At 37.7% G+C, this 15,070-nt stretch overlaps 1 protein-coding gene across 1 annotated transcript; it reads left to right on the top strand.

The window, feature by feature from the left end:
- Nucleotides 1-27: 27 nt before the first annotated feature.
- gucy1b1 (guanylate cyclase 1 soluble subunit beta 1) lies at nucleotides 28-14,604 on the top strand. Its single transcript, XM_088419540.1, has 13 exons — nucleotides 28-160; nucleotides 402-475; nucleotides 2,226-2,326; nucleotides 3,427-3,545; nucleotides 3,729-3,926; nucleotides 5,685-5,915; nucleotides 6,037-6,153; nucleotides 7,579-7,712; nucleotides 8,954-9,151; nucleotides 9,885-10,122; nucleotides 11,419-11,559; nucleotides 12,570-12,724; nucleotides 13,871-14,604. The coding sequence occupies exons 1-13, from the start codon at nucleotides 158-160 to the stop codon at nucleotides 13,992-13,994; spliced, it is 1,833 nt and encodes a 610-aa protein (XP_088275666.1). The 5' UTR covers nucleotides 28-157; the 3' UTR covers nucleotides 13,995-14,604.
- The last annotated feature ends 466 nt before the right edge of the window (nucleotides 14,605-15,070 follow it).

Genomic DNA, 15,070 nt, shown 5'->3' with positions numbered 1-15,070 from the left:
ACAAGCGTGTTGCCAATCACCGACTGATGGAGCGAGGAGGTATGGACGCATAGTGACGGATATCAGCATCTGGAAGCCAACGCTGACGTTTCGGTCCGAAGCGTCGCTTTCTGCTTAAAATAAAAAAGGGGGAGCGAAAGGAAGCGCAGCCGGAACTATGGTTCGTATATTTTCTGTTTATTGTGTTAAGGCAAGACGGTGACGTTTTTTTTTAGCGTAGCGTTTCCTGTCCGGTTGTTATTGCTCTGCATATTAACAGGTGAATACAATCCGACATATTTTATTATTTTAAATATTTCTCGTTGCGCAGTTAATGCGTCCAAGTAAGAGTTTGTCGCTTTAAGTTTAATACGTCGGGAAAGCGGTCAAGTGTGCTGTTATTGTTTGTCATGTAATTACAGTACGGCTTTGTGAATCACGCTTTGGAGCTGCTAGTTTTGAGGAATTACGGACCGGAAGTGTGGGAAGACATAAAGTGAGTGTTTATTATTGTGCTTTTTTTTTTTTTTAAATGAACGTCATTTTTATTATTCGCCTTTTTGGCATTTTTAATATAATTGACAGGAAGCAGGCCCACGGATATTTGATTACCAAACAATCTCAAACCATACACGGGAAAATATACATTTTAGCTGACGAATGTAATATATTCATTTGGTGTAATAACATGACATGAGCTCATCTATAAACTCATGTAGAATTTGGTGATTTATACAGCACGTCCAATTGCTCAATAGGCTGTGCACGGCATTATGGGTGAGGTAATTCTTTTGGCTAACAGCATTCAAAACTAGAGAAAAACAACAAAGTTATTTGGAGCATTTCTCCTGCATGAATTTGATGTTTTTTTTTTTATATATATAAAAAGGCATACTACACTTAGCCATTTTCTCTAGTAAAAGGTTATTATTTTGTCCACGGTTTACTTGATCACTAAATTATTTTTTATGTTTTTTTGAAAGAACATGTTCCCACTTGCTATCGATTGAAAATGAAATAACACATGCCGAAGGCTCTGGTATTGACCAATCGCGGCTCAGCATGTGAATGTCACATGACCAAGTCCAAGACCATTATTCTCAGTTGCCTGCAAGTAGAAAAACATGTTTTTAAGATATGAATTGTACATTAAAAATAAACTAATTTTACTTGATTAACCAAAAAATGTAGTTGCTTTCTGCATTTGAACCTTTTAGTTAAAATGATCGTGTCTAGATCTTAGTGCCAGCTAGCGGTGAACTAAGAGAATGCAATGATTTTGAAGTGCCACAAAACCACATTTTGTAGACCTATTTTCATCACATTATGTTCTTCTTCTTCGGGTATCTGTAGCACAAAGATGGCAGTGAAACAGCCTCCTGTTTGGCGCAGCGCCACCTATGTAATATAAATAGCGATTACTAGACCTAAACAAAATTAACTGATGTGGTAGAACATATTTTTTGCACATTTCTGAAAGTCACAGTGATTTTTATAATGAATACATTTTTAGTTATAAGTAAGCGTGATTTTACACACTGTCCCTTTAAAAGCACCTGATAACTTTGTTGCAGGTCCTTGACTTGGACAAACAAGATGTTTTATGTTGGGTTAAATGTTAAAAAAATGCTGCGGGAAGTTTCCGAGTATTGACGCAAAGAATGTGCTACATGTGGCATTTAAACGTGTTGCGCTTGAGCGCCTCCTTTTCTATCGCCGTATAATGTCAACATGACATTTTGTAGCACGCTCACTCCACTGTGTCTGAACCCGCCATGACCCTAACAAAAAAAAAAAAAGGAGAAAGGAAAGTTAAGAGCAGCAGCTGTCTTGTGTAAATGTTTCCAAAGTTGTTATTCTCCTCGGTGCAGACATACTGCATTACGCTATCTCATATACAATTTATTATCTTCCTTCTCCTCTTTTGGATCATCTGAATAATTGACAAATTAATTCATGAAAACAAACCATGGAAAACCTTTTTTTGGTGTGTTTTTTCACCTGCTACAGGTTCTAATGCACTGACCAATATTAGGCGTAAATCATTCATGTTTGCTCAGCCTAAACAGAACTAATTAGAACCTTGTTATATTTTATGTTAGAAAATGATGCTACAATGCACACATGAGTGACTATAGATTGAACCCAGATGAAGAGTTTAGCTAGCAGGTGTGACTACCCATTTCATTTGTTCTGAAGTGAAGACATGTTTTATTTGTTTGGTATGACATGAAATTTATCCCTAGGAGGGAAGCGCAACTGGATATTGAGGGTCAGTTCCTCGTTCGAATCATTTACGATGACACCAAAACGTACGATCTTGTCGCCGCCGCCAGCAAAGTTCTCAGTAAGTTTGCTCCCTAATTTATTTTCAGCAATGCAAAAATCACAATAAAAAAATCATGTTTGTGCTGGGGAGAATTTAAGAAGGAATAGTTACCTTTCAACTGGTTCAGTTTCCATTGTATGTTGGAATTGATATCTGTGTTCAGCTCGCAATTTTTGGTACTGTAATTCCCCAAACATAGAATGAACCTTTGTATAGGATGACCCTTAATTTTGAGGTCAAATTCTGGTATTTTCTATGTTACCATGTATAGGATGCACCAACAGTTTGGCGACAGTGTAAAACAGAATACATCTCTTCTCCGTAAATTCTTCATATTTTCTTGTGTTTATATCCGTAAGATAGATTTTGTTGCGCATTAAGATTTCCCACATTGTGAGCAGTCAGTGAACGCCTCACCAGTGTAACATTGAATGCACCAGAAGCAGTTATTTTTTTTTTCCTCAGCTCGAATTGTTTTTGTCATAAATACCTAAAATTGTGTTCCACCAAGTTTATGATAGTGTGTGTACTGTATATACCGCAATTAATAAACAAGTTAAATGGAATGCCTGTAACCAGTGCACTCTTAATTGAATCAGCTAGGGACATCATAACTTTTACACGATCCTCTTCATTTTGGTCTTCTTCCTGAGTGTGAACAAGGATGGACTCTTCTTTCTAATTACAATCCACAACAGAAGCAAAGCATACAGTATGCATATTATATATTAGCTCTCCAATGTGATGGACATGATCTGTACATAGAACATTTTCACAAAAGTAAATAAAAAATTATACAATCATAAATCAACTAACCAGACAAAAGCTTTTTTTTCAGTAAAACCACACCCAACCTTAGCCGTTAGCAGGTGAGAAAGGTGTGTCTCCTTCGAGCAAAAATAAAAAAAACTCGATTGATTACATTACATTCCTGTGTATGTTTATGGTACATTTACTGGACTGGTGATTTTAGTTTTAGTTTTAGTCAACTGCCTTTTGGGATACACCATGGCTATATTGTAGCCAGAATCGTAGCCACCATTGGACAATGTCAAAATCAATCCTTCTCCTGAAGTCCTGATCTTTGATTGTTTTTTTTTTTTTTTTTTGCATTCCAGAGATTGATGCAGGAGACATCCTGCAGATGTTCGGGAAGATGTTCTTTGAGTTTTGCCAGGAGTCGGGATACGACACCATCTTGCGGGTGCTGGGATCGAACGTTCGCGAATTCTTGCAGGTAAAAGTCCATTTCCGATGTGAGATGCAAGAAAGCCTTTTCCACAGTTTCACTGACAGTTGCTTGGAGCCAATAAGGAAAAAAAAAAAAATATCTTTTCACCTTTTTTTTACATCAACACGAGAACGATTATCTTCAATGAACTGACAATGAATATCACTGATTGTTTATGATGTTTCTCAGAATTTGGACGCCCTCCATGACCACCTAGGCACCATCTACCCCGGTATGAGGGCTCCCTCGTTTCGCTGCACCGACGCGGAGAAGGGCAACAATCTAATCCTCCACTACTACTCCGAGCGAGAAGGCCTGCAGGACATCGTGATTGGCATCATTAAAACAGTCGCGCAGCAAATTCACGGCACAGAGATAGAAATGAAGGTCTGCTTTGCCCTTTTTTGCGCGGATGTTTTACGTCCTGCTTTTCTGTTGATTATGTCTAGTTGATAAGTGCAGTGTTATGATATGAGGACTCAAACCAGAGAAAGGCCAAGGTGGTAGCGATGAGGAAGATATTTATAGATCTAAGAAAGAGTGGCTCTTGCGCAGCGTATTTTCAAGATGAACTATATTCATCCATCAATTTTAAGGATATACAGTATATGCTAATAAGCCAACAATCATAATATGATCGGAACATTCATGGCCGCCATTCTCTCCAATATTTGCCCTCTAATCAGTTTACTGAGACCAAATCGTAGATTTTTCAGCATTGTGTGCGTCTGTGTAATGAAAGCATAGGGAAGGAAAAAAAAAGGCAGACGCTCCTAATGTGAGACCCAATCTGGGGAAATATTAGCCACGGTTGCTGTGGAAACAGGGTGCAGAGATGGTAGCCTGACGTCAGTGTGCCGTATGCCAACACTGATTAATGTCATTGTTCAACTATAATAGACTTGAGAGGAATGCATATTGCCCTAATAACACGAGGGTAAGTTATGTATTTAAATACAACAAAGGCACATTTATATCTAATTTACATAGAACCACGTACCGTTCAGATCAGTTACCGCCTAATACCACTGGCCCGTACGCCCATAACCTGCTTGTGAGGATAATATCAGCAAAGTGTAAATTTAATGGAGCAAATTAACTCCTATTTCTTTTCATTAAAAGTCATTTTGTTGCTTATTTTCTTCACTGGAGGTTGTTCTGACAACCACTTGACTCGTTCAATCCCCAAAACGTATTTTGCATATTTTTAAGAGTCCATACATTCAATCCCAGGTATTCATGTTTCTCTCTTCGGGTAATTAACTACTGAAGTAATCAATTATTTTATATATTTAAATATTATAGTCACTGTAACTTTAGGTACTGAATTGCTTAAGTAATCTTTAGAAATCGATCGGTTGATGGATTAGTATCAGTCATTTTTAATCGCTCCTTCAGACAAACACAAAAAAATCTAATCTAAATTAAAAAAATAAATAGATACGTCGCTGGAATTGAATGAATTGAAAACATACTGTATGTCTTTGGGATTGAATGAGTTAAATAACCTTAAATAACCTTGACATGTAAATAATGTTATGATATTGGCTGCTACTCCAGGCGCCTGATTTGATGAACTTATGAAGACTAAAACATGACTTCATATCAAATGTTTACTTCACAAGAGCTTTGGCTCCTAAATTTTGACATTTTTAGCAAAAAAAGGTGTGACTGCCTTCCCTTGATCCTTTATTTTTATATCCATATATCTATATCAGGAACTACCTGGTCACTTTTCACTAATGACAAAAAAATACATCCTGGAAACACTTATGTGAGATATTATTTTCATGAAAAAATTTGTCAAGGTCACAAGATCTACAAATTCAATTTTAGGGTCAAATCATTGATCAGAAGATCAAGTTGCAAAAAAATTTTCCAATCTTCTAAACAATTTAAAACTAGCATCCTTGTTGACTTCCTTTCCAATACAGTAATACTTTATTTATGAAAATGTATATAACATAAGGGTACGAAGGAAGGCGGCAATGTCACTTTTTGCCGAAAACGTCAAACTTTGGCGGTTCTTAGCCCCATAAATTCAGTTCAGTGAAAGGCAATTACCTTCATGCAAAACCGAATCCAGATGAAGCTAACTCAATTCTTTAACCATACAAATAATACCATCTTAAACTTGAATTTCAGATGATCCAACCCAAAAGCGAGGAGTGCGACCACATCAAGTTCCTGATTGAGGAAAAGGACTCGGAGGAAGAGGCCTTCTACGAGGACCTGGACGGCTTTGAGGAGAATGGGACGCAGGAGACGCGCATCAGCCCGTACACCTTTTGCAAGGCCTTCCCCTTCCACCTGATGTTCGACAAAGACCTGATGCTCACGCAGTGCGGCAACGCCATTTACCGTGTGCTGCCTCAGGTCTGCTTGCCAATTATTCATCAAGGGCTGATATTTTGAACACTGCTTTCCGTACACATGATCAATTCTAATCTGGCGTGACTGAATTATGCATATTTTCATTTCCTCCCCTGCCTCCTAGCTCCAACCTGGCGCCTGCATACTCCCGTCGGTTTTCTCCCTGGTCCGCCCACACATTGACTTCAGCTACCATGGCATTCTTTCCCACATCAACACGGTCTTCGTCCTGCGAAGCAAGGTAGCGTCACCTGTAGACACTAACAATTGTCTGATTACGAGATCATTCAAATAATTCAATTACAAAAAACAATTGACGCAAAATTGCTGCCTTGAAGCTTTTTCACCTATGCTAAGACGCCGTGTAAAATTAACATGTAGACGTCAATGGCAGTGAATAAATTAGAAACTCTTCTGAGAAATGGCAGAATAAGTTATGGCAGGATTGTTTAATTAATCCAAGTAAGGCATTTTATTCTTTGATATACTGTATGTTTCACCCTTTTGGAATGCATGGAGGATGAGGAGGTAGTCTTAGACCTAAGCACCATGCTGGAGCGTGTGCCTGAACCAAAAAATACGCTGAATTTTGATGAGGTCGCCACTTCTGGGAGATGACTTGATGAAACAACCAATAAAATACAAGTCATCACGCTTAGAAGGACCTCCATGCCTTTTTTCTTGGTTATCTTACAAAACAGATCTTGCTTTCTGTCTGAATTAGGGGTTTCAAGTGATAAGGTTCAAGGTTATTTGAAAATATATCATTTTTAAGGGGATGTTTTTTTCAAAGTCTAGTGCGCCTCAAAGTGGACATTCGTGGAAAAGTGGTGCAGTTAGACAATAGAACTAGTGATACGGTATCACTAATGCTTGCAGAGTGGAGTCAGCAAGTCGTCACTTTTAAAATAATTAGTTGTTTACTTTTTTATATCTTTTACCTTCTTAGCATGCACGGAGGATAAGGAAGAGGTCTTTATCCTAAAAATAGCTTACTAGTGACAGGGCAGTGAGACTTGCAAAGTTCAATTAAAAAAACATGAAGAATGCCAATGTATTCATTCATTCTTTCATTCGTTTGTATTAAATATGGTACACGTTTCTTAATTCACCAAATATTCAATATTTTAGTTGATGTGCAATCGAAAAAAATAGAGCTGTAATTTTGATACTTGTGATACCGTGATAGTTTTGCTCACTATTATCACACAATCTGAATCAAATATCGGCCCATGCCCAATAGTGACAGGTAGAATAATTATTCACTATCCGCTCAGTAAAAATATTTGACGTTTATAGCCGTCAATGGCAGTGAATGTTAATGCGCTTGCATTGCCTACTAAATGTAGAAATAACTCGTTGACACAGTGGCAGCAAACCAGGAGTCCATAAAAGACAGAATGTCCAACGTTCTCAATCATTTCACAAGTAGAGAGTATTTTAACTCCCCCACAAGCGGTCAAGGATCGGGGAAAGCCACTGGTGCACTTTCAATAGCTTTTTGAACAAACCTCAACAATAGTTTCCTGTGGCTTTAAGTGAAAAAGGGGTAAAAAAAAAAAAAAAGTAAAAATAGAAAGCAAGGTGAAGTCGCTCCCTGTTTTTAGGCTTGTTTCATTGAGGAACATTGAATGAAATATTCATAAAGGTGCTGTAACCCTGGCAGGAAGGTCTGCTAAATGTGGAGACGGTGGAGAACGAGGATGAGCTGACGGGGGTGGAGATCAGCTGCCTGCGGTTAAAAGGACAGATGATTTATTTGCCCGAAGCCGAGAACATCCTCTTTCTCTGCTCGCCCAGGTAAGTTTACACTCTACCACAGTGTTCACAGCTCATTCTCCCTTTCTTTTGTCTGTCATTGATTGTTTTACAAACAGTCCAAATGTGTGCAAGCACACGGCCGCGAAACCTGCAAATTACTGATTAGATTCTCTTGTCACCTTCTTTAGCACCGCTAGCCTTTGTCTAAGCATGTTCAGTGAAAATATTGGAAAGAGGAAAGGAGGGTTCAAGAGAGCTGGTCCTCGCAGATCGAAGACACTTTAGAGCAGAGAACAAAAGAGCCGTCATCACGCTAAAGGTTGCTACACAGCATGAAAGAAAGATAATATGTGACAAAAACAAGGCAGAGAAGGTTCACACACTCGTTCACTCAGGTCCTGAAAAAATGGCTGCATCACAGCTGTAACTAGATATTTATTGCCTTTGCCTTTTTACAACATTATCAACAAAGGGGAATATTCTTGCAACTCTGTACGTCACAAATACTAGTGTATGATACACAAGGGAACAAACATAACTCGTGTTCTTAAAATACACTTTTTTTTTTCATCAACCCCTGGGTGTCCGGGGATTTTTCACTTGCCTGGACTTATTATCCCCAACTTGGGCTGACTTTGATAGGGACATAACATCGTCAAATATAAATATTTATGTACTTTCACCTTCACACCTCAAAATGTTCACTGGCATTAGCCCTATCTATACATACATTATTTTCTTTTTTTTTTTTTTTTTTTTTTTTTTGGGGGGGGGGGGGGGCTGCGCCCCATTTATGTACAAAAATTGTAGAAATGCGATAATGGCAAAAGTAACTACAATATATACTTATATATTTATGACATTGAAATAGGAATATTTATTACATCATAGTTAGAGTATAATGACTTTTGAAGACTTTTCTATAATGGAAGTCCAGGCTAAGCCAATCATCAAAGTCATTGAAAGGCTTATAAAAGTCAGAAGTTGGCCGCTAACGCCACCCGGTGGTTTTGTGTCAACACAAAAATTTCTATTGTGCCCCATTCCCGAGTTGCCATTGAAAGGATTAATGCAAAAATCGGGAGAAATGCATGATAGAACATCGGGTTTTCAATATGTCTAAATTGGACAATTTTGAATGGCAGTAAAGGAGCCTGACATGGGCTAAATTTGCCATTCGCATTAGCATATTCAAAGTCATCATGCTTTGACAATCTATGCAATATAGTTGGAATTCGTCTCTCATCCCATCCCTACTAACCACAGCATTGTTTCAAAAGTGTGATGAACCTGGACGACCTGACGCGACGTGGGCTGTACCTGAGCGACATCCCGCTGCATGACGCCACGCGAGACCTGGTGCTGCTGGGCGAGCAGTTTCGTGAGGAGTACAAACTGACCCAAGAGCTGGAGATCCTCACCGACCGCCTGCAGCACACACTCCGGGCCCTGGAGGACGAGAAGAAGAAGACGGACAGGTTGGACGGTCTTCTCTTGAAGAAAATATTTTTTCTGTAACTTAGTCCAAGTGACATCTTTAAACACGAATCCATGCCACTCAGTCATGCTGTAGTGTCAGCAAGGTGCGACTCTATTGATTCTCCCCGAGTGTGACCTTCCACTAATGGCTTGGCGTTATTCATTTGGCAGGAGGAGAGCAGCACTTATTGACTTCTAGAGAAAAAAAATGTGAAGGTGCTGAATGTATGTTATTAATATCAGTGTTTTCCAATTGGATGTTGGCCCAGGGTGCAAATACTGAGAACAACAAGTCAAGGCTTTCCTTAGTATTTAACAAAACCCACACCGTGCGACGTTGAGACACTAATTATGTTTCTTCAAGTCACAACAGTTAGTTTTTAAAGATCTCACATACATCATTGCCTGTGTAGTGAAAGATGTAATCAGTTTTACATCAGAAAAGATGAATTCAATGACAATCAATTCACATCAAACAAATAATGATGTGCTTTGAAAGCTCCACTGTATAGATTATTTTTGGATGCTTAAAAGCTTTGAACAAGCCTCCATGAGCTAAGTGGTCGCCATAGAAACACCACCCTTTCATCCAAATGCAGCCAGCGTGAAGAAATGACCGAAAAGATGGTGGGTGAGCAAATAAAAGCGGCCATCCAAAAGGACAGATCAATCCGCCCACTGGAAAACGTTTTCACTTGGCCCGCGCGCTCTTCTTCTTCGTGGGTTTTTCAGATTGTTGTACTCGGTCCTGCCGCCGTCCGTCGCCAACGAACTGAGACACAAGCGGCCCGTCCCGGCCAAGCGCTACGACAACGTGACGATTCTTTTCAGCGGGATCGTGGGCTTCAACGCCTTCTGTAGCAAACACGCCTCCGCCGAGGGCGCCATCAAGATCGTCAACCTGCTCAATGACGTTTACACCCGATTCGACATCTTGACCGACTCGCGAAAGAACCCCTATGTGTACAAGGTTGGCGATTCATTCATTCAAATGATGACTTTTTTCTTTAAAACTCTGATTTCTGTCAGGAAAAAAACTTCATCCTCAAATATGATCTTTTTAGATTATGATTTATTTTTTCTAGATATAATCTGATTACAAGTATAGGACCCCCCCAAATATGACCTAGTTCCCATAAGATAATGGCTTAATTTGAAAAATATAATATTCATAGCGATACCTCATAAGATTTAGTCTGATTTTTATGCAATCATATTGTGAGGTTACCGTATTTTCTGCACTATAAGGTGCACCTAAAAGCCTTATTTTTTTTTAAAAGCTGATCATGCGCCTTATAATCAGGTGCGCCTTATATATGGATCAATATTCAGATTAGGATTCGAAGATGGGGAATGAACTGATAAGTAAGCTTGACCCGTTTCTTTTGTGTGTTTACAGTTGAACAAGGTTGCTCATGTTGACATTGAGTTATTATGCTATTGAGAGTTTAGAGTTATTATTTGAGTTATTATTGTTATTACTTTTGAGTTTTAAAATGTCATTAATTGAGGGTGCACCTTATAATCCGGTGCGCCTTATATATGTACGTTTTTTTTTTAAATTCGATATATGATTGATTTCTTTCAAAAAATGAAAACGTATCTGTTTGAATTCATATTTATACCTGTGCTTTTATGACTTTACACTTTTATTTAATTCATGCTTGTTGAAAAAAATACAACATTCTTAACGAAAACCATTTTTTTAATACCAAAAAATGCATAGATTATCCTCTATGCCACCCGCAAGCTAAAACGAGTTTACCACGCGTGCTCTATTGCAAAAACATGATGCGCCAACCCTGAAAAGCGTGACGGCAAACGACTATTTAGAGTGGCCGATTTGAGTTCTTCGCCGGTCCAACGGTACTACGGATTTCTAAAGAAGACAACCCTGTCCTCTTTGGAGACTGAGCGCAGCTCTTTATGGGCCTCTCCTGGCAGATTTACACGGCGGGCTTTCAGACAAGAATGCACTTGAAGGAGTCAAACAGACCCCGGCCACTAGCGGCTAAGCCTCCTTTGGCTTCAGGCATTGGGTCACCAAAAGAAGTAATATTTACTCTAGCAGCTGAATGGCTTGGTGGTGGTCCCACCGCTTGAGCGCGCACTTAGCTAGACGTCGCAAAGCTGATCTAAGGGTTTATTGGCCGGTTTATTTTTGGCTATTCTGTGTATTTCAAGACATGAAACGTCTTCAGTAAGCTCACACTTTTCAAATAAAGCAAACGGTCTCACTGGAAGCTATGGAATCTTGTCTTCGCAGGTGGAGACGGTCGGCGACAAGTACATGACGGTGAGCGGCCTGCCTGAGCCGTGCACGCATCACGCCAAGTCCATCTGCCACCTCGCGCTCGATATGTTGGAGATCGCCGGACAAGTCAAAGTGGACGACGAGCCTGTACAGGTCAGATTTGCTCATAGGATTGCCATGAATTGGATTGTTATATAAAGCTTTATTTCTTTCATTAGTATAATGTAAAAAAAAAAAAAAAAGAAACCTGCTGTGTCCAAAATATAGCCCGAGGGCCATTTGTGGCCCCCTATATAAAATACTAATACTAAAAAATACATTTTCTACTAATTAATTTATTTTACATACAGTAGAGCAAGAACTGTCCTAAATTCAGAAAAATCAAAGACTGCAAGGGCCACTTGATTTTTATTTTTTTTCTTTGAAGTACAGCAAAAAAACCAACAATAATTTGCATATTGTTTCTACTGTTTTACTACATATTTTTTAGCTGCTTTATAAATGTAAGGCAAATAGTTTGGGATTTTCCTTCACATTTTTTATTGATTTTGCAAAACCTCAATGACTGAACCATCAAATTACAGATTTCCATGTGTATTAACAAAAAAAAAAAAAAATAATGCCTCAGACAGCATACACTTATTCATGCATGTATTCCCACTCCACACACACACAAAAATATACATATAATACATAAATAAATAAATAAATATATATATATATATATATATATATATATATATATATATATATATATATATATATATATATATATATATATATATATATATATATATATATATATATATTAACAACTACTGTATTTTAAACATTGTTATTCATACTTGTTTGATCTAAACTGCAGCAGACTTTTTTTTATTGAAACAGACTTGAAACAGACACACTTGACTTGCTTGAAAAAAAAAAAAAAAAGGTATTTATTTTGGCAGACACAGAAGGGGAGTGAAGTTTCAGAGCAAAAACACACTCAAATCATGTCACTCCCCCCAAGTTAAAAATAGATTGTCATTCATCTCACACAGAAGAGCGCCTTCACGCTCTGAAGACCACCACAGTGCCGACCGCTTGAGCAGGAAATGGTCTGCGGATTGCGCACAAGTGCCTCTTCTGCCGCTGTTATGGAAACATTGTTGTTTTTGCAGATTACTATCGGGATCCACACGGGGGAAGTAGTGACCGGCGTGATTGGCCAGCGGATGCCGCGCTACTGCCTTTTTGGCAACACGGTCAATCTCACCAGCCGCACGGAAACCACCGGTGAAAAGGGCAAAATCAACGTGTCAGAGTATACTTATAGGTGAGAAAAGGCACCATCGTATTTGATGTGAAATTCCCTATCTAACTATGGGATGACTAATGGGAAAATAATAAACAAATGAATGAACTCAGACATATTTTTAAGTGTCCGGACATTCAATGTTTTGATTTATTTCCAATCTTTTCAAGGATTTAGCTAATGGAGGTTCTAAAAACGGCTGGTACTAAATGAATTAAGTAATAATCAATTTTTTAGGTATTTAAAAACTTGATTACACTAAGAATTGAAGGACTAATGTAATCAATTACATTGGGTAATTAAATGCCAAAGTAATCGATTATTTTAGTACTAAACAATGTAGAGATTGTATCATTGTCAAATTTGTAGCATGAAACCACACAATGAAATTCTTACTTTAGCACTTAAGTACTATTCATTTACTTTAGGCACTAAAGTAATTGATTACTTAGAGTTCTAAAATGCTAAAGCGATTGAATATGTGTACTTGAAGTACTAAGGTAATTAGTTACTTAGAGTACTAAGTTACTAATTAAACTTACTAAAGCAATTGAGTACTCGCGTGGATTAATCACCTTGGTGCCTCAGATTCTAAAGTATTAAATTACGTTAATACCTGACGTACTAACGTAATTGATTACTGATAACTTATACTATTAATGTACTAAAGTAATTGAATTCTTGATTTCCTGAGATTTTAAAGTAATTGATTATTTTAGTACTTTACTACCGCAAGTAATTACTAGTTGTTGAATACTTTAGTACCTGAGATAGTAAAGTAATTGATTATTTTAGTACATAATTATTTTTATTAATATTAATCGTATTTATTAATAATTAACGATTCATTTTTGTGAACTGTAATCATAAAATAGGACGCTTTCTGTTGAATATTTTTCTGTGAACAAATATTTATCATTCTTTTTGAAAACAGGTCTGATACTTTATGTTAATTATTTTTATTAATATTAATCGTATTTATTAATAGTTAACGATTCATTTTTGTGAACTGTAATCATAAAATAGGACGCTTTCTGTTGAATATTTTTTTGTGGACAACTATTTATTAATATTTGTTCATGTTTTTTTGTGAACAAATCTCTACTGTAACCCCAAAAAGGGACGCTTTATGCTTAGTATTTTTCTGCGGACAAATACTTGTTCCAGGTGCTTGCAGTCCGCCGAGAACGCAGACCCTCAGTTCCACCTGGCTTACCGAGGCCCCGTCACCATGAAGGGCAAGAAAGAGCCCATGAAGGTGTGGTTCCTGTCCAGACAGGAAGTCCACTGACTCACGCGCCTTGATCTTCAACTCCAATCTACCAGATGGGTAGAGTAGAACTAAATAACATGGTTTTGATAAGACACAAAGGTTGTTTATATGGAATTGTGCCATTGTGCTTTGCCACACTAATAATATACAATCCAGTATCTGTTGCATCATTTTAGTATCCACATGTACATTTGTTTGAGTAATAACAAGCACTTTTCACAGGCCACACGCACCCACAGTAGGTTTTTTTAGTTTCCCCTTAAAAAAATACATTAGTAAAGGAAAAAAACTTTATTTTATAAAAAAAAGTGAATTAAAAAAAAGAACAATTGAAATTCATTCTGACTAGGCTAAATCATGTTGATGGAGAACCCCCCTCCCAAATAGGTTAGTGTAGAATATTCAAGTCTTAATATATTTATTTCTCATTCTAAGTGGATATTCTATGGTTGACCAATGTGTTCTTTTATGTGCGAAATAGAAATCTTGTGTCTTGGCACCTGTTTAAGCACTTCCATTATTTACACAACTTGTGTAGGATTTACTGTATTGATATGCTCACTTGCCAAAATGTTAAGCACATGTATATACGTATTTCAATTATTAAAAGTAATGATTAAGTCTGTAATGTGGGCTTGTATTCTTTATGGGACAGCATGGTGATGTGTCTGGCATATCCGACTCGCAGTTCTGAGATTTTGAATCTCAAGACAGTGGAGTCAGCATTTTCTTCCCCATGCTTAAGCTTGTCCTCAGTTTGGGTATGTTAATTCTTTGAAATTGGTCATAGGTGTGAATATTATGATATAAGTTGTTTGCCTGCATGTGCCCGCTACAAAATACAACAAGAGGACAAGAAGTATGGAAAATGGAAGAAAATAGAGCTAGTTAGTGTACCTAATAAAATGACTCACAGTTTTCCTCCCAACTTATTTCAGTGGTAATGCACACGTAACTTTATTGCTTATGGCTTACTTTGCTGTACTATTGGAATTTAGAAAATGACTCAAATAAAATATTTTTAACTTCTATATGAGTGAAAATTACATTAACAGTTGCTTAGACTGCTACATATTAGCCGATAAGTAACCTAA

This window comes from Hippichthys cyanospilos, chromosome 7 (assembly GCF_059441005.1).
Source record: "Hippichthys cyanospilos isolate Australia breed blue-spotted pipefish chromosome 7, RoL_Hcya_1.0, whole genome shotgun sequence".
NCBI classification, from domain to species: domain Eukaryota; kingdom Metazoa; phylum Chordata; class Actinopteri; order Syngnathiformes; family Syngnathidae; genus Hippichthys; species Hippichthys cyanospilos.
The sequence above is the reverse complement of the archived record's forward strand: the minus strand, read 5'-3'. Positions and strand labels throughout refer to the sequence as shown.

Excerpts from the sequence above, each read along its gene's own strand:
- gucy1b1 (XM_088419540.1), top strand. Across the intron at positions 476-2,225 it reads GAAGTGTGGGAAGACATAAA|GAGGGAAGCGCAACTGGATA; the intron begins GTGAGTGTTTAT and ends ATTTATCCCTAG. Across the intron at positions 7,713-8,953 it reads CTCTTTCTCTGCTCGCCCAG|TGTGATGAACCTGGACGACC; the intron begins GTAAGTTTACAC and ends TTGTTTCAAAAG.